This window comes from Mizuhopecten yessoensis, unplaced genomic scaffold (assembly GCF_002113885.1).
Source record: "Mizuhopecten yessoensis strain PY_sf001 unplaced genomic scaffold, ASM211388v2 scaffold716357, whole genome shotgun sequence".
NCBI classification, from domain to species: Eukaryota; Metazoa; Mollusca; class Bivalvia; order Pectinida; family Pectinidae; genus Mizuhopecten; species Mizuhopecten yessoensis.
In genome coordinates, this window is record NW_018480076.1 from 446,890 (window position 1) to 467,914 (window position 21,025).

Below are 21,025 nucleotides of genomic sequence, written 5' to 3' on the forward strand. Positions count from 1 at the left end.
TACCACAAGCCTATTATTAATGATTGACGTAAAAAGTTTCCCCAAACAGCTAACAAGAGTAATGCCTCTGTAATTATTTACAACGTTGACATCTCCCTTCTTAAAGACAGGCACAATATTACCTTTTGACCATGCTTCCGGGAAATGACCAGCTTTAAGTATATTGTTAAATAAAGTTACAAAACAAGGCATCAATACCGTCTTACATTTAGTTATGTATTCATTTAAAATATTGTCAGGGCCACATGCCTTATTTGCATTTAATTTCTTAATTGCAACAAATATTTCGGCTTCTGATATATTTGCGTCTAATTCGTCAAATGTAACATTCGAAGAGTTAAAATCATGTTCTTGCAGAAAAAAATTAACATTAGCATAAATAGTTGGTTTGGTTGAAGCTAATTTATAGAAATGGTCGAAAAAATCAGTATCACTCAAATCGTTTTTAACCTTTTGCTTCCTTTTTTTGAAATGTTTATAAAAACTCTTAGGATTATATTTTCTCATGTAATTGAGCATGTTGCCTTTTTGACACTTATATTCTTTTTTAAGTTTGTATTCTAATATTTTGTACATTTTTTTCTTGTTAATAAGACAGACACGGTTTTCTTCGTTTTTAGATTTGTTGAATATAACAAGAGCGTTTTTATATTCGCTATACCTTCTCCTAGGACAATTTATATTTTATTATGACAAAAATCACGAGGGCGGAGAAACAGCGAATCGTGTTTCCCTAAAGTAAGGACAATAAATGCATTTTATTTTATATTAAGATTATTTTTTATGCTAAGCACTTTAGAGAAATTTATAAACTGATAACTGTAAATTCTGTCAATTATTGTGTTGGATTTAATGTAATTCGACTCGAAACGTTCAGACCAGACCAGAGTTTGATTTTCGTTACTGTTTTACTCCATAGCAAACTGAGATTAAGTTCCAGGACGTATATTTGGAATTATGCTGATGAGTAATATTAGAGGTTTTAAGGATTTAGATCATGACCGAGGAGTGTTGCTATAAAAATACCCTAATGAGTCTGTTGTCACTCTATACACATAAATATGGGTTCAAAAATAGACAGTTACCAATCGTCACACGCAGACTTCTAGATTATACTATAGTAAGAAAGACAACTCGTGCTACACATTGATGTACACGTGTATTAGTGACGTAGGCCCAGCCAACCACTGCTCGACTCGTGTATATGTGTACAGGAAACTACGTGCGTCAGTGTGTATATATCCATTCCATTCAGACATCATTTTGAAATGATGCCAAATTGTACCTACTGCCCTGACTGTAACACTGACTTCGCTAATTAAGGGGCTGGGTGGAGCTTTTGGCTTACAAATAGCGTTAAAACAAAGGAAAGTAGGAGCAACGTTATATGCAATACGACATTCGAGTGTGTGTTATCAAAGATTATGCAATGAAGAATATAGACAGATCAATATCGTCTGTCTTTGGTTTGCAAAATTACAAGATGATCGATTCCACAAATGTTGCCACATGATGAACAGCCTGTGAAACGTAGACATTATACCAGTATGGTTTAACCTTGTACGGCAGAGTGTTTCATGGATAGTTAGCGGGCATTGACAGAGACACCGTATCCAAAATGTCTTCTCCGTCCCTCCTTTTATTCGTTTGTTTATTTTCGGTAAGTACATGCCTGTTTATGTCATTTGCATGCTGGTGAATCAGCTGTTGTGTTTCAGTCGCGATACCATAAGGCGCCGTTTTCAAATCATTGATCGAACGTGATTAAAAAGCAACATAGCGCCGTATTTACATTTTTATCCTATTTACGGTAACATCACAGAGACATCATTTTTTTTATAATAAGCATTTATAACAAATGATTATCCAAAACTTTAAAATGTCTGATATACACACATCAGGAAAGGTTTGGATACATGTCCTGTAACAGCTCACAGTTAACTCACCGTTGTCGACGTCATACCATTATAGTCTACGACTACTGTTGACGCATCTAAACTACTATTGACAAATTCTCATGTGCCTGTGACAATATCGCTTGCATCACTGCTAGCTAATTCAATAATTCACATCGCTATAGCAAGTCGACTTAATCAACTCTAAATACCGAAAATTGAGAGCTAATTCTGATATTTTTGGAACCCCTTTGCTGGTATCATATGTTATGTCCCTTGCCATATATCATCGACTCAACATTATAATCGGCTTACAAAACATGTAGGGTGTAACTACCTTATTTAAATACGTTGAGCACTAAATGAGATTAAATAGTAAAACGGCGTTCCGATATCCTCTGATTAAACAGTTATAGTCTCGGGGTCGTGTAAAGTCATTTAGCTTGTCTTTGTTATCCTCATTTGTATATCCGCGTACATTATACACACACAAGCAAGCATACATTACACACGTGCAGACTCGTACTTACATGACCTTCACTGTTAATAAGACGTTAAACAGAATAGAAACAATCCAAACCACATGTGTATGCCTCTTACGCATCCGTAACTGTGTACCTTGCTCCAGTCGGATATAATGTTGGGTGTAGGCAATCAATTCAAGCACTGTGGAGTTGGTCCTGTGGAGCATGACTATTATCTGTGAAGTCTTACCTACAAACAGGATTGAATGAAATATCGTACCTTATGACGTTTTAATCTTTTAACTGTCTCCGTCCAAGCTTACGAGGTTCAGGTAACGACAAACAGAAACTGTTAAAAAATAGCATATGACATACAGGACCGTGTCATCATAAATCTTTCACATTACGACATTTTTCGATTGGTTTCTATGCTATTTAAAGTGACTCCGTTTGACATCCAGTTTTGATCAAACTTGGCACACTGTTAATGAATTACACAGTGTTTCTTCTGGTAATATTCATGTCAATATTCTCGGCTTTGTTATTGAGATATCACTTTTCATCCCAGCATAAATGTTTAACGTCAATCCTATAGATGTAATGTTACATTTTGCCGTAAAATTCGCTTTTGCCACGTATTCCATCAAGGTTAGAATTCTCTGAAACGGATAACTATATCAAAGTTCTTTAGCCTGGAGCTGAAGTTCATCAATTTTGACCAATTCAATGCCAGGCAATTTACACATTTGCAATGTTAGAGAATCGTTTTTGGTATTGACAAGTACAAAATTGAGAAGCCCGATTTTCCTCTGGCCCTTACACTAGACCAGAAATCTATCTGTCAAAATGTGTTAGTCTGGTGTCAGGACCAGAGGAAACTCGGACTAAAAATTGAGGGGTTTTATGTACCCTCGGACAGAAGGTTCGTAACTGCTGTAGTCGACGATCGACTTAGAGGATATCTCGTTGTGGAAAAGGATAAAGAAGAGCATTACCGTATACATTGTATGTATGTTTATTTCGTTGGCACTTTTTTTATCTTTTTTATTATTCATTATTCACTCATTTATTCACTTTTTTGTACTTCTTATTTTATGAGTGCGTTAAGTTAGTACTTGTTTTGATTGGGTTTATTTAATTATTTACATGTAGTTAGTTTCATTTTATGTGTTTTGTCAATTTTTGTTTTTTACATGTATTGTTTGGTATTTAGTCCAGATGGTTTTCTTAATTATTCGATTGGATATTGTTACAACACATTAAAATTTAATTGGACTTAGGTGTTCACATTTCACTTACATCCATTTAGTTACAATGAAGGTAAATACAATCAAAAACAGGTGGGGAATCACGTGACAGAAGTTGGTGAATCTACGAATGTAAAACATGGCGGCAACAGGCAGATCGAAGCAGCAGGAGAAACGAAAACGGTTAGGTATTCAAACTAAAGAGCCTCGTGAAACGAGACAAAGCCAATGTTACTTCGGAAACAATTCTCACATATTCATGTATAAACGACCTTCCAGCTCCTCGAGGGTTTTTCAAACTTTCGGATAAACTGGCACCAAAAGTTGATTTCTGTCGGAGAATTGTTATGTTCCCATGATTAAAGCTAATTCTTTATGTTACCAATAGCCCCGTTGTTGTGATTCTTAAGATATCTTTTTGGCCACCTTTATCATTTCAGACAATATTTCAGTTATAAAACTTGTGCAAAGACGTCTCCAATTCCATTTTCAGTATAATATTTGAGATGATGAGGTTCCACACTATTTCGAGTGGTCTTCATATAAAGATTTAGTGTCCTGCCATTGTTCTATTTTAAGATATATTTTTTCTGACATTGAGTTGCTTGCCTCGAATATCTCTTATTGTTTTTTTTGCACCAAACGTTTTCTCGGGATTTTGCGGATCTCCTAATTGCAGAGGAAGAGAGCTGAGCTATCTGTCATGCAATTTGTTAACACTTTCCTGTAACATTGATGGGGGGAAATTCAAAACGTTTTACATAATATAACTCTAGAAAAAGGATGACTATCTAACTGTTCTTTGTACAGTATATGAATGCATATTTAACAGATACATATATGTACCTATCTATGACCTGTATACGGTAGAACATTGATGGGTTGCTATAATTGTGAGATCATAAATATTATATCCTAATGAATGTATTATTTTTAAGTTAACGTTATTTAAATCACTTCAATCACTGTTTCAATTACTTAAAAATATATACCGTGATGGGTAATCTATCAGTTTTTGCCATTAAGGAGTAGCCTTCTATTTTTCGCTGTTGCTTGTTTTGTGAAAAGAGTTTGAAGAGTGATTCGGGGTTTTATATTCATGAGAAAAGGTATCAGAAAATGCCCTTCTTGAGGACTTTGTTACGCTATTCTTTAGCAAAGCTAGCTTGCAATGACACAGGTAATACAACATTCCGTTTTACTCCCCTCCTTATTTATTTTTTTAGTTTAAATATTATAACTTCATCATGCTAAATACGTATTACACACTAAAACTACTGATCGTGTACAAGCTCACCTAGCCCGGCGAGCTAAGTGAACTTTTGCCGTGGTGCGATATCCGTCGTCCGTAAGCTTTCCCGTTAAAACCATCTGCTAGAGAACCGATCCTTGAGAGGCCAAGCTTATTGGTATTTGGTCAGCAGTTTCCTCTGATAAAGCCCTGCAAATTTGCAAAAAATGTACCTTGACCTATTTTCAGGGTCACTTGGGTAAAAACAAATTCCTCGAATGACTTCTTCTGAGGAACCGAAATGTCTAGAGGCATGCTATCAGGTCGATAGCTTAAACAAATGAGGTGCTACGCAGTGTTTTCAAAAAGATATTACTGTTATACCCAAGGATATCCTTGAAACTTCATGGGGTTACGCTCACTTTCGTGTTTTGCACAGAGAAAAAGAAAAGTGACTCCAGGAGTATCGATAATGACTCAAGGTCAGAGTGGTCAAATTTGTTAAAACACTCAAACGACTTCTTCTGAACATACTAGGTCATGATATTTGGTCAGTAGCTTGCTGACACGGCATGCCATAAAGTTTTGAACCGAAACGACATTGATTTATGCTTCAAAGACTTCTTCTTTAAAACAAAAAGACTTAGAGTCATGCTATTTGACCGGTAGCTTGTTAGCCTGGAGTGCTGCAAAGTTTGCAAAAAGAAATTACATTGACTATCATTTAATGTCATTGGGCTCGGACGTGTTACATGTTACACCTTCCGCTTATTCTGTATAACGAGGAGGTCTATTGATATGGTGTTTGACATATAGCTTGATTGAGTTAAGTGCTACAGTGTATTAAGTTTCTTCAAATGAATGACCTTGAGCCACGTTCAAGGTCATAAAATAAAGTCAATGTGTTAAAATCTTTAATTGTCTTATTCTGAATTACCAGAAGGCGCAGGGTAGTGACTTTTGGCTTGTATGCACGCTAGGAAGAGGTGGTATAAAAATAAACCACATAGGAACGTTGCTTTTGTGGTCATTCATCACATTGTGTTCACTTTAAAATATCTCCTATTTCCAGAAATTATACTGAATAATGGAGCTTTGGACGTCGTTGCTTATAACTTATAACTGAAATATTATCTGTAGTGGTAAAAGTGGTCAAACAGATACTCATATAATCATAACCACGGGTCTATTGCATAGTAGCATGACGAACTATCTTTATTTGTGGGAAACACCATAACAAATCGCCGACAGATATCAACATTTGGTGACAGTTTATCCGAGTGTTAGGTCGTTTATACATGCACATGTGAATGCTTTACCGTTTGTTTTTCTTCCTGTCGTTTCGATCTGCCTTTAGCCGCCTTGTAATTGCATTCGAGGATTTACCAACTTCGGTGATGGGATTAACGAGATACGGACCGAAAGAGTTTTAATCAAATGGCCATGTTATTTTTGTTTCGTTGTTTTTTGTGTTTGGTAATTATTTGTTACACACATGTGAAGTTTAATACTCGTTTTGTTTAGTACACAGGAATAAGATACACACACATATATATATATATATATATATATATATGTTGTTTGTACACTGTCTGTAAGGGTATTTATCTGTATGTTGATACCTGTGTCAGAAAACGATAAAAATATATATAACATCGTCAGTACCAAATCCAAACCAATGTATTTCAATCTGATTGCAACAGCTCAATGAATGAATGAAAACCATGGGTTGTTCCCCTTTACACCTTACCAACAATACTATTTCATCTTTTGGCGTTACAAGTACATTTACACATACATCCGGACGCCATGTTCCTTAGCTTGTAAATCGACTGTTTTTAACTTCAAATCCACATTTTCTAAGGGCAATCATCCATGCCGTGTTTCTAAATTACTCTCCACGTTTCACCCATACAATCATCTTTCGCTTCATTGGTTTGAAACCGTACACAGGTCTGTATTGCTGTATGTGTTTTGTGTGGTTTACTTTTTAAGTTATTTGGGTAATGCTGCTTCAATTATTTTTACTGTTGATTTTATATAGGCGCATTTCTAAAGGTATCTCTCAGGAAGCGTTCTTAAACCGACATCAATTGTAATATACAAACGCACACATACTATACACAGTCTATGTGTCGTTATTGCAAGAATCTTTGGTACTTGTATGATGACAAGTTTGAGGTTACAGTACTGAACATACATTTTAGCTTAAAGTAACTCACACAGGTACATGTAAGTTATATTAAAATTAAAGTTACAGTTACAGTCTAAGACACCTTTATATTTGTTGGCATATTATTGCAGGTATTACTTCCGACTAAAGCTTATAAAATACCATCAAAGACGATGCTTATATAAAGAAGCACTGACAATAGACAGAATGTACAATAACATATTATTATAACACATTTTAAAGAAAAAATTGAAGCCATTGAAATAAATAAATACTTCAGGCATCATAAATCATAGATGTATAATATATACATAAGTTATAGCAACACTTTGATTGAAAATGAAATACTACATTATATTGTTTTTGCAAATTAAAATAATAAAAATGGAATACAGGTATGATGTACATCGTTTATATTCAATGCACGAAGGACATGTAAGCAGCATGTGGTTATCAGTATAAACGGTCTGTGAGCTACACACAACTTTGTATTGATTTCTACGTTTTATAAAAGCCATAGACAACACTAAAACCATGTGTTGACCTTCACGGTAGGTTTCACAAGAGAGGATCTTAGTCATTAACGTTGTACTTGTCTGCACTTCCTGTTCATCGTTATCAACTTAAACTGTAAGTACTACTTCCTAGGTACACCGGCACTGTTACTATACACAGGTTATCACACACTTACGCTTTCGTGGCCCGTTGTTTCTAAACACACGCGTTTCGTGATAAATCAGCAATACCCGTTTCTCCTCCACTCACCCGGATATCACAGAACAAGCTTCGTGTGAATTGAAGCTGAAAGTTGAATTATTTATAATGACAGTGTATATGTGTGGGGTTGTACTGTACTGTGTTGACGTCCAGACGCACATTTGTTGGTAACACTAGGAACGTAAATGACCGAAGCATGTCGGAGACAGAACTGGTTCGTATATGTTTTTTTTATATCTTGTAGCAGGACTAAACTAGATCGATCGCAAATGACAAGTTAGCTTAGCTGATTAGAGCCCCCGACAAGAGTTCGGTTGTCTACATATATAACAAGGCGGCTCAGCTGTTTAGAGCCCCAGACCAGAGTTCGGTTGTCTACACATATAACAAGGCGGCTCAGCTGTTTATAGCCCCCGACCAGAGTTCGGTTGTCTGCATCCATAACAAGGCGGCTCAGCTATTTAGAGCCCCCGGCCAGAGTTCGGTTGTCTACACCTATAACAAGGCGGCTTAGCTGTTTAGAGCCACCGACCAGAGTTCGGTTGTCTGCATCCATAACAAGGCGGCTCAGCTATTTAGAGCCCCGACCAGAGTTCGGTATATAACAAGGTGGCTCAGCTGTTAAGAGCCCCCGACCAGAGTTCGATATATAACAAAGCGGCTCAGCTGTTAAGAGCCTCCGACCAGATTTGGGTTGTCTACACCTATAACAAGGCGGCTTAGCTGTTTAGAGCCACCGACCAGAGTTCGATTGTCTACACCTATAACAAGGCGACTCAGCTATTTAGAGCCCCCGGCCAGAGTTCGGTTGTCTTAACATATAACAAGGCGGCTCAGCTGTTTAGAGCCCCAACCAGAGTTCGATTGTCTACACCTATAACAAGGTGACTCAGCTATTTAGAGCCCCCGGCCAGAGTTCGGTTGTCTACACCTATAACAAGGCGACTCAGCTACTTAGAGCCCCCGGCCAGAGTTCGGTTGTCTAAACATATAACAAGGCGGCTCAGCTGTTTAGAGCCCCCGACAAGAGTTCGGTTGTCTACACCTATACATGTAACAAGATGGCTCAGCTGTTTAGAGCCCCCGACCAGAGTTTGGTTGTCTACACCTATAACAAGGTGACTCAGCTGTTTAGAGCCCCCAACCAGAGTTCGATTGTCTACACCTATAACAAGGCGGCTCAGCTGTTGACGCATCTAAACTACTATTGCCAAATTCTCATGTGCCTGTGACAATATCGGTTACATCACTGTTAGTTAATTCAATAATTCACATCGCTATAGCAAGTCGATTTAATTAAGTCTACATACCGAAATTTTAGAGCTAATTCTGATATTTTTGGAAACCCCTTTGCTGGTATCATATGTTATGTCCCTTGCCATATATCATCGACTCAACATTTGAATCGGCTCATTAAACATGTAGGGTGTAACTACAATATTTAAATACGTTACGTTGAGCACTAAATGAGATTAAATAGTAAAACGGCGTTCCGATATCCTCTGATTAAACAGTTATAGTCTCGGGATCGTGTAAAGTCATTTAGCTTGTCTTTTTTATCCTCATTTGTATATCCACATATACACACACAAGCAGGCATACATTACACACGTGCAGACACGTACTTACATGACCTTAACTGTTAATAGGACGTTTAACAGAATTAAAACAAACCAAACCACATGTGTATGCCTCTTACACATCCGTACCTGAGTACCTTGCTCAAGTCGGATATAATGTTGGGTGTAGGCAATCAATTCAAGCACTGTGGAGTTGGTCCTGGGGAGCATGACTATTTTCAGCGAGGTCTTACCTACAAACAGGGTTGAATGAAAGATCGTAGCTTATGACTTTTTAATCTTTTAACTGTCTTCTCCGTTGAAGCTAACGAGGTTCAGGTAACGACAAACAGAAACTGTTTAAAAATAGCATATGACATACAAGACCGTGTCATCATAAATCTTTCACATTACGACATTTTTCGATTGGTTTCTATGCTATTTAAAAAGACTCCGTTTGACATCCAGTTTTGATAAAACTTTGCACACTGTTAACGAATTACACAGTGTTTCTTCTGGTAATATTCATGTTAATATTCGTGGCTTTGTTATTGAGATATCACTTTTCATCCCAGGATAAATGTTTAACGTCTTTCCTATAGATATAATGTTAATTTTTGCCGTAAAAAATCGCGTTTGCCCCGTATTCCATCAAGGTTAGAGTTCTCTAAAACTATATCAAAGTATTATCATGGGAAACACTAGATAATTCTCTAGCCTTGAGCTGAATTTCATCAATTTTGACCAATTCAATGCCAGGCAATTTATATATTTGCAATGTTAAAGAATCGTTTTTGGTATTGACAAGTACAAAATTGAGAAGCCCGATTTTCCTCTGGTCCTTACGCTAGACCAGAAACCTATCTGTCAAAATGTGTTAGTCTGGTGTCAGGACCAGAGGAAACTCGGACTAAAAATTGAGGGGTTTTATGTACCCTCGGACAGAAGGTTCGTAACTGCTGTAGTCGACGATCGACTTAGAGGATATCTCGTTGTGGAAAAGGATAAAGAAGAGCATTACCGTATACATTGTATGTATGTTTACTTCGTTGGCACTTGTTTTATCTTTTTTATTATTCATTATTCATTCATTTATTCATTTTTTTGTGCTTGTTATTTTATGAGTGCGTTAAGTTAGTACTTGTTTTGATTTGGTTTATTTAATTGTTTACATGTAGTTAGTTTCATTTTATGTGTTTTGTCAATTTTTGTTTTTTACATGTATTGTTTGGTATTTAGTCCAGATGGTTTTCTTAATTATTCGATTGGATATTGTTACAACACATTAAAATTTAATTGGACTTAGGTGTTCACATTTCACTTACATCCATTTAGTTACAATGAAGGTAAATACAATCAAAAACAGGTGGGGGATCACGTGACAGAAGTTTGTGAATCTACGTATGTAAAACATAGCGGCAACAGGCAGATCGAAGCAGCAGGAGAAACGAAAACGGTAAGGCATTCAAACTAAAGAGCCTCGTGAAATGAGACATAGCCAATGTTATTTCGGAAACAATTCTCACATATTCATGTATAAACGACCTTCCAGCTCCTCGAGTTTTTTTCAAACTTTCGGATAAACTGGCACCAAAAGTTGAATTCTGTCGGAGAATTGTTATGTTCCCATGATTAAAGCTAATTCTTTATGTTACCAATAGCCCCGTAGTTATGATTCTTAAGATATCTTTTTGGCCACCTTTATAATTTCAGACAACATTTCAGTTATAAAACTTGTGCAAAGACGTCTCCAATTCCATTTTCAGTATAATATTTGAGATGATGAGGTCCCACACTATTTCGAGTGGTCTTCATATAAAGATTTAGTGTCCTGCCGTTGTTCTATTTTAAGACATATTTTTTCTGACATTGAGTTTCTTGCCTCGCATATCTCTTATTGTTTCTTCTGCACAAAACGTCTTCTCGGGATTTTTCGGATCTCTTAATTGCAGAGGAACAGAACTGAGCTATCCGTCATGGTATTTGTTAACACTTTCCTGTAACATTGATGGGGGAAATTCGAAACGTTCTAACTCTTGGGAAATTACTACTATCTTACTGTTCTTTGTACATGCATACATGTATGAATGCATATTTAACAGATACATGTAGGTACCTATCTATGACCGACCTGTATACGGTAGAACATTGATGGGTTGTGATAATTGAGAGATCCTAAATATTATATCCTCATGAATGTACTATTTTTAAGTTAACGTTATTTAAATCACATCACTCACTGTTTCAATTACTTAAAAATATATATCGTGATGGGTAATCTATCAGTTTTTGCTATTAAGGAGTAGCCTTCTACCTTTCGTTGTTGCTTGTTTTGTGAAAAGAGTTTGAAGAGTGATTCGGGGTTTTATATTCATGAGAAAAGGCATCAGAAAAAGCCCCTCTTGAGGACTGCGTAACACTATTCTTTAGCAAAGCTAGTGCACTAGCTTGCAATGGCAAAGGTAATACAACATTCCATTTTACTCCTCTCGTTATATTTTTTTTAGTTTAAATATTATAACTTCATCATGCTATATACGTATTACACACTACAACATAAGAAAGATAACTCGCTGATCGTGTACAAGCTCACCTAGCCAGAAGATCAAAGTGAGCTTTTGCCGTGGTGCGATATCCGTCATCCGTAAGCTTTCCCGTTAAAACCATCTTCTAGAGAACCGATCCTTAAGAGGCCCAGCGTATTGGTATTTGGTCAGCAGGTTCCTCTGATAAAGCCCTGCAAATTTGCAAAAATGTACCTTGACCTATTTTCAGGGTCACTTGGGTAAAACCAAATTCCTCGAATGACTTCTTCTGAGGAACCGAAATGTCTAGAGGCATGCTATTAGGTCGATAGCTTAAACAAATGAGGTGCTACGCAGTGTTTTCAAAAAGATATTACTGTTATACCCAAGGACATCCTTGATACTTCATGGGGTTACGCTCACTTTCGTGTTTTGCACAGAGAAAAAGAAAAGTGACTCCAGGAGTATCGATAATGACTCAAGGTCAGAGTGGTCAAATTTGTTAAAACACTCAAACGACTTCTTCTGAACATACTAGGTCATGATATTTGCCCAGTAGCTTGCTGACACGGCATGCCATAAAGTTTGAACAGAAACGACATTGATTTATGCTTTAAAGACTTCTTCTTTAAAACAAAAAGACTTAGAGTCATGCTATTTGGCTGATAGCTTGTTAGCCTGGAGTGCTGCAAAGTTTGCAAAAAGAAATTACATTGACCATAATTTAATGTCATTGGGCTCGGACGTGTTACATGTTACACCTTCAACTTATTCTGTATAACGAGGAGGTCTATTAATATGGTGTTTGACATATAGCTTGATTGAGTAAAGTGCTACAGTGTATTAAGTTTCTTCAAATGAATTACCTTAAGCCATGTTCAAGGTCATAAAATAAGGTAAATGTGTTAAAATCTTTAATTGTCTTATTCTGAATTACCAGAAGGCGCAGGTTAGTGACTTTTGGCTTGTATGCACGCTAGGAAGAGGTGGTATAAAAATAAACCACATAGGAACGTTGCTTTTGTGGTAATTCATCACATTGTGTTTTTAAAATATCTCATATTTCCAGAAATTATACTGAAAAATGGAGCTTTGGACGTCGTTGCTTATAACTTATAACTGAAATATTATCTGTAGTGGTAAAAGTGGTCAAACAGATACTCATATAATCATAACCACGGGTCTATTGCATAGTAGCATGACGAACTATCTTTATTTGTGGGAAATACCATAACAAATCGCCGACAGATATCAACATTTGGTGACAGTTTATCCGAGTGTTAGGTCGTTTATACATGCACATGTGAATGCTTTACCGTTTGTTTTTCTTCCTGTCGTTTTGATCTGCCTTTAGCCCCCCGGTAATTGCATTCGAGGATTTACCAACTTCGGTGATGGGATTAACGAGATACGGACCGAAAGGGTTTTAATCAAATGGACATGGTTTTTTTTTGTTTCGTTGTAAACGTTGTGTTTTTGTGTTTGTTAATTATTTGTTACACACATGTGAAGTTTAATATTTGTTGTGTTTAGTACACAGGTATTAGATACACACACATATAAATATGATGTTTGTAAACTGTCTGTAAGGGTATTTATCTGTATGTTGATACCTGTGTCAGAAAACGATAAAAATATATATAACATCGTCAGTACCAAATCCAAACCAATGTATTTCAATCTGATTGCAACAGCTCAATGAATGAATCAAAAACCATGGGTTGTTCCCCTTTACACCTTACCAACAATACTATTTCATCTTTTGACGTTACAGGTACATTTACACATACATCCGGACGCCATGTTCTTTAGCTTGTAAATCGACTGTTTTTAACTTCAAATCCACATTTTCCAAGGGCAATCATCCATGCCGTGTTTCTAAATTACTCTCCACGTTTCACCCGTACAATCATCTTTCACTTCATTGGTTTTCAACCATACACAGGTCTGTATTGCTGTGTGTGTTTTGTGTGGTTTACTTTTTAAGTTATTTGGTAATGCTGTTACAATTATTTTTACTGTTGATTTTATATAGGCGCATTTCTGAAGGTATCTCGCAGGAAGCGTTCTTGAACCGACATAATATGTAATATACAAACGCACACATACTATATACAGTCTATGCGTCATTATTGCAAGAATCTTTGGTACTTGTATGATGACAAGTTTGAAGTTACAGTACTGAACATACATTTTAGCTTAAAGCGACTCACAGGTACATGTAAGTTATATTAAAATTAAAGTTACAGTTACAGTCTAAGACACCTTTATATTTGTTGGCATATTATTGCAGGTATTACTTCCGACTAAAGCTTATAAAATACCATCAAAGACGTGTGGTTATCAGTATAAACGGTCTGTGAGCTACACACAACTTTGTATTGATTTCTACGTTTTATAAAAGCCATAGACAACACTAAAACCATGTGTTGACCTTCACGGTAGGTTTCACAAGAGAGGGTCTTAGTCATTAACGTTGTACTTGTCTGCACTTCATGTTCATCGTTATCAACTTTAACTGTAAGTACTACTTCCTAGGTACACCGGCACTGTTACTATACACAGGTTATCACACACTTACGCTTGCGTGGCCCGTTGTTTCTAAACACACGCGTTTCGTGATAAATCAGCAATACCCGTTTCTCCTCCACTCACCCGGATATCACAGAACAAGCTTCGTGTGAATTGAAGCTGAAAGTTGAATTATTTATAATGACAGTGTATATGTGTGGGGTTGTACTGTACAGTGTTGACGTCCAGACGCACACTTGTTGGTAACACTAGGGACATAAATGACCGAAGCATGTCGGAGACAGAACTGGTTCGTATATGTTTTTTATATCTTGTAGCAGGACTAAACTGATCGATCGCAAATGACAAGGTAGCTTAGCTGATTAAAGTCCCCAACCAGAGTTCGGTTGTGTACATCTACACCAAGGTAGCTTAGCTGATTTGAGTCCCCGACCAGTGTCGGTTGTCTGTATCTACAACAAGGTAGCTTAGCTGGTTAGAGCCCCCAACCAGAGTTCGGTTGTCTACATCTACACCAAGATAGCTTAGCTGATTTGAGCCCCCGACCAGAGTTCGGTTGTCTACACCTATAACAAGGCGGCTCAGCTGTTTAGAGCCCCCGGCCAGAGTTCTGTTGTCTACACCTATAACAAGCCGGCTCAGCTGTTTAGAGCCCCCGGCCAGAGTTCTGTTGTCTACATCTATAACAAGGCGGCTCAGCTGTTTAGAGCCCCCGGCCAGAGTTCGGTTGTCTTCACCTATAACAAGGTTGCTTAGCTGTTTAGAGCCCCCGACCAGAGTTCGGTTGTCTACATATATAACAAGGCGGCTCAGTTGTTTAGAGCCCCCGACCAGAGTTCGGTTGTCTACACCTATAACAAGGCGGCTCAGCTGTTTAGAGCCCCCGACCAGAGTTCGGTTGTCTACATCTATAACAAGGCGGCTCAGCTGTTTAGAGCCCCCGACCAGAGTTCGGTTGTCTACACCTATAACAAGGCGGCTCAGCTGTTTAAAGCCCCCGACCATAGTTCGGTTGTCTACGTCTACACCAAGGTGGTTTAGCTGATTTAAAAAGTTTTTTTGTTTTTTTTTAAATAATTAAATAAAGATATGATAGAGTGATTACTACATACGTTACATGTTCTGAGCATAGATTATGTCTTGGTCATATCTATAAAGTTTATATGGGATTTGAACTATAGACACAGTGGGAATCAAAAACCATTAACAGACCGAGACATCATATACAATATATAATTTAATGTGTCCGTGTGTCCCTGGAGATTTCTCGTGCTTATGGAAACTCTCGTGATTACAACACACCGCCTAGTGTTATAATGGATATCCACGCTAGATTTATTTTTAGCAGCACAATACATTTCTAAATAAAGAACATCCAGGAAAATGACCTGCCGTGACATTTTCGGTAAAAAGCACATGCTAACCACATGATTAAAAAAAGTATTTCAATACATTTTCTCGTACACATGTATACAAGTTACAATTCTTTTGAACCAGGACCTTAATTTACAGAAACATGATAACATTCAAACTAATGTTCATACTTTCAATGAATCACCGACTTGAAATCTTATAGCAAGGATCCATTGTTGTTCAGCGAAGGGCCATACACACCATCCTCTAGTAGTTTATTACATACTTACTACCCGAAGTGCAAATATGCTGGAAAATTTCAACGGTTGACCTTCGTTGCCAGTTCCTGGGTAAACGTCCTTCAGATTCTTAAATCCAGTGGCCTCTGTATCGAAATTACAAAATGAACTATAGTAATACTTTGTGTTTTATATTACAACCTTAATACTTTGAGTTTTATATTACAATCTTAATACTTTGAGTTTTTACCAACCTTAATACTTTGAGTTTTTGTATTACAACCTTGATACTTTGAGTTTTATATTACAACCTTCCTCAAATATGTTTTATTTGTTTAATTTTGTACGCAGACCAGAATGAACTTGCAAAGTTTCATGAGTTCTAGCTAGATATTTATATATTGGAAATAACTTATCAAATAACCAGATGATTAAAAGACCTCAAAATGATTGTTGCCATTGTGTTTGGCTATTTGACTCTTTTTCTGAGTTGATGGTTCTTATCCACTGCTATTCCGAAACTGTTGTTTAATGAAGATCTACCGAATTTACCACCGATCTCCTAGGACAGTTGGTGGTTCTATTCATTGGACAAGAGACACGACCAATCTACATAGAACAAAGTGCTGAATATTGATAAGCGAAAACTTTTTTTTATGACGTAAACTAATTCGTAAAATTGGAAAATATAAGTATTTAACTTATTTCAGTTGGCATTTCCGGATGTCGTCTTAACAACCATGTGTAGCATCAATTTCCCATCTTTTCGCGATCTGATATTTGTCTTTGACAGGATTCTTGGGAATTATTGTTATTATTATTATATATATAAATTTTCTTAGGTTGTATTATACGTTTTTTACACAATATATTTTCAGACAACCGTTGGAGATGCTCTTAAGTCTAAGATGCCGAAGAACTTTTCCTGGGTTGTGGACTCACAAGTATGTGCTATGGGATTTCCCGGATCGCCTGAAAACATGCTGTATTTATTAGAAAATAACGTCCGCTACCTGGTGTCACTAACGGCCGAAAGACAGCCATCCGTAAGCGACTTCCCAGGTATGAAACTTCCCATTAACGTACGGTCTGTAACGGTTTAGTTTAAATACCAATTACATAACGTTGTATACGACCTCGGTATACAGCAGTCACCTTTAGCGTCTTTTTATGTTGGGTAATACCTAGTTTACCTGCAGTCACATTCAGTCTTTCGTTGTGTGAAATGTTATATTTTGAACGCATTTTTTTTAAAATATCAGTAACGCAGTTCTTACGGTAATTTTGAAAAGATTATTCTCACTACCTAAATTGCTAGTTTAACCGTAACATCAATAGCTGAATATGTTTTGTTAAAATATATTTTTAGCCTCAATTTATAGTTAGCATGAACTAATACAGCATTGCTATCTGCAATTATGGTTAAATTTCACTTTCAGAAATCACTGTTCTGCCTATAACAGTTCTCGATTTTACACCGCCTACTCTGGAACAGATAGATCAATGTTTAGACATCATAGACAAGGCATTACAAGAGGGAAAGGTAAGTACATTCACTTAAGTAAGCCTGTTCTAGTCTGGGTATTTTTTTGTGTTCTGAAACGTTGGGAGCGTGTATGTCTAATCAAAAATCCCTTTTCAGGACTTTTCCGTTTGTTTTATTTCACCAATAGTCGCAACGAATTGGACGAAAACGGTTAAAAGGAAACACACATTTCAAGTAGGATCGTGGTATATGAATGAACAAGGACAACTCGTGCACTCATTGGACGGCAAGGTTTACATTAGATAAAGATAATATTTCCTATTTAAGTCTTCTTATAGTGATTAGGGTTGTCAAACCAGTCATAATTTGGTAACCGGTTACTCGAACAATCTTCCGAGTGAGTAACCGGTTAATTGGTCAATTTGGTAATCAAATAATAAACAGTAACAAACACAATATATACTTACAAAATGTTCTATCTTAAACGTATTAACACCACAAACATACATGTATATATTTATAAGCATGTTATTTTACCGCGTTTCTCAAGCTAAACGCAGGAAATAGTTGCATGTAACCTCAGTACGTATATTTCATGGACAAAGCATGTTGGAATGCAGCAAGACGGGATTCAATAACAGTTATCTGTACTCGAAATCATATGCGGTAACATTGTTCTTTAGAACGAAATGTGATCGACAAACGTTGTAAGACATGCTTGCTCATTCAAATGTGTACCCCTCTGATTGGAAGTGCGTTGGACTGGGAAGCTGGGGGTCGCTGATTTGACCCTCAGTGGAAGCACACTACTGTCTTTCCTGTTGGATAAGATGAACAAACGTTAAGTATCTCATTTCAGGCTGCTGGTTTACATTGTGCCCACGGGAAGGGACGGACGGGAACGGTGTTGGCCTGTTACTTCATCAGGGAGTTCTGTATGGAGCCCCAGCGGGCACTCGACCAGATACGCATGTACAGACCTGGCTCAGTGGAGACCAAAGAACAGGAAGAGGTCATATTTGAATATGCAAATTATGTAAAGGAAAAACATAAACAAGACTGTGAAAACAAGTAGGAAGAGAAATATATTCACATTTTCGGATTTAAGAAAGTGTTTCTGCTGTGAAATGAATCAATTGAAAACAGGACCAACCGGGACAACAGTGCCAATTATTGATATCATATCAGGTGGTTTAAACTTTTAAATATTTTGTTTTATTTTAAGACACAATTTTGTCCGGACCCACCCTCATAAAAATGTTGTCCCGTTATCACGAAATTTCTTTAATGCTCGAACATCGATTTCACATGGTCGTGTACGGCTGTCACTGTTAAACCCTAAGACACATTTCAACGACACTTGGGTAACTGACACATGTTGATTCAAATATCCTTTACTCGGTGTATTTATCAAAGACGTAAAACGCTCATATGCATATCCTTCTACCACTTACGCAATTTTCTCCGACTGCTTACATTAAATTTAATGAGGGGAATCAAAACAATACGGGTTGCAACTAAAAGAGTAAAGGATCATGTCGGTGGATAAGCTATCCTCCGGAAAATCCTTTTAATTGAAAAATGAGAAGTGTGTAGAATATGTGACGTGTAAGATCAGATTTGTCGATTAACATGATATTTTTAGATATAGAGGACCACTTTTTAAGTTTATTTTCATTCCGGACATTTATGGTATTATTATTTTTTCATATTATTCCAAACAAGTGATTGGCCAGGAGTGCATCACGTATCCACCGATAAAAACCGATATTGACTTGAAGCAGTTTTTTTTTTTTGAAGGACTGTGTGTTTTTATAAATAGAATTATGACGTGTTTCCAAACAATGCACTGTCCTGCTGCCGAAGTGTTTTTGTTGTGTTATTTTTTGTCAGATTGCTAACATCACTGTTTTGAAAAACCCGAGAAACGATAAAGTGACCTCGGACTCCGTCCTCGGTCAATATATCTATTCTCGGGTTAATAAATCCAGGTATCGACCTCAGCCAAACGCTACAATTGAATAACATTACAGTGCAATCTGGTCACGTACATGTACCCTCCTCGATATCCTGGGGTAACGCTCACTTACTCTCTCTGCACCCCTGGAATATGTCAAAGCAATATTGAAGGCTCAGTGTGTACATGTACCACCTTGTTGATGAGACAAGAAGACTTGTTCGATCCATTGATGTACACCAAAAGAATATCGCGGTCGCGTAACGGTAAAATTGACCGTCTTTGAAGTCGAGCTTTGCTCCTCTGTAATCTTCAAAGGACAGGTATCAGCCTAGTGATTGGTCAGGTTTTTAACTTGAGACCAACCAAATTTTGCCTTCAATTTTGCTATGACATATTCCAGGGGTGCAGTGAGCGTAAGTGAGCGTAAACCCTGGATATCGAGGACGGTCACGTACGGTACTGTAACAAACGTTGTTTTCCTTAAGCCAGTGTATGTATATACTGTGTAGGACTGTGCCGTGCTTAATGTCTTAATTAACAATTTATGTCAATAATGTATACATATTAACACATGTTGTTAGACTTTACCAGCCTGTCTTGCTACTATAAACATTGACCACAATAAATGCTATTACTTCGTTTGTAATGTTATCTAGTTTAAAACTCGATAACAAAATTTCATTTGGATGATATGTAAAAATGAATCCATATCTTGAACAAAAACTTTTTTTATTCGAATATATTTAAAATTTCGCAAGAGACAATGACATTTCAATTGTTGCCGTTTATATAAATTACAAATTAGATTTTAAAACATTATTATGATTGTTAAAAACCTACAATGTTTGTTCATGTGTTTCTCTTTGTCCATTTGCTCAGTATGTGTTTCAGGCAGTTCAGAGGCGGGGATGAACTCTTAGCACGTAGATGATTGGCTGATCATATTGCGTTTTCATAAGTGTTGCCTACAACAATACAACACACATACACACAAGGAGAGACATTTACACGCATATCACAAGACGGGGTTGGTTTGGTTTGTTTATGTTTTACGTCCCGTTAACAGCTATGGTCATTTAAGGACGTACATGGTGTTGGTATTGGAGGGAAGCCGGAGTTGTCTCGGACCCGCGACCCATTGCTGAATGGCTAGTGGTAGCAGATTGTCAGACGCCTTAACCACTTGGCCACCGCAGTAAATTCAAACTCTAACACCACCAACGTATACCAACAAACAACAGTATTTACCAAGAAATACGACGTTATTTCTTATACAGAAAGTATTGTCAAGACTTAAATCGTTTTGTGTATAAATAACGTCTTTGTCGACACCAAAAATGCACACTTGTATACATGTGCACTATTGATGATTGAATTTACCTTCTGTTTAAATAAGGTATTGACCCTTTGACCTATAAACCAGTATAACAGATTTATTTCTGGTGTTTGGTAGCACAACATTTAGGTCGCTCACGAGGACAACATCACACAGCACACGACTAAAAGGTGCGTCAGGTGTAACATCACTTTAGCTTACATTACATTATACATATCATATCTTACTGGTTATATACTTGATAACATTAATTGTATCATGTAGCTTTTATTTTATAATTGCTTTGAAAGTACTGCTGTAATAAAATT

At 36.9% G+C, this 21,025-nt stretch overlaps 1 protein-coding gene across 4 annotated transcripts; it reads left to right on the forward strand.

The window, feature by feature from the left end:
- The first annotated feature begins 1,191 nt into the window (after positions 1-1,191).
- Positions 1,192-19,124, forward strand: LOC110443706 (dual specificity protein phosphatase 23-like). Of its 4 annotated transcripts, XM_021488093.1 has the most exons (5): positions 7,681-7,941; positions 10,653-10,742; positions 16,814-16,997; positions 17,375-17,478; positions 18,281-19,124. In XM_021488093.1, the coding sequence occupies exons 1-5, from the start codon at positions 7,924-7,926 to the stop codon at positions 18,494-18,496; spliced, it is 612 nt and encodes a 203-aa protein (XP_021343768.1). In that variant the 5' UTR covers positions 7,681-7,923; the 3' UTR covers positions 18,497-19,124. The 4 variants fall into 4 exon arrangements, with proteins under 4 accessions (XP_021343769.1, XP_021343768.1, XP_021343771.1 ...); XM_021488094.1 differs by lacking the exons at positions 7,681-7,941; positions 10,653-10,742 and adding an exon at positions 1,192-1,660; XM_021488096.1 differs by lacking the exon at positions 10,653-10,742 and having other exon boundaries at positions 7,686-7,941.
- The last annotated feature ends 1,901 nt before the right edge of the window (positions 19,125-21,025 follow it).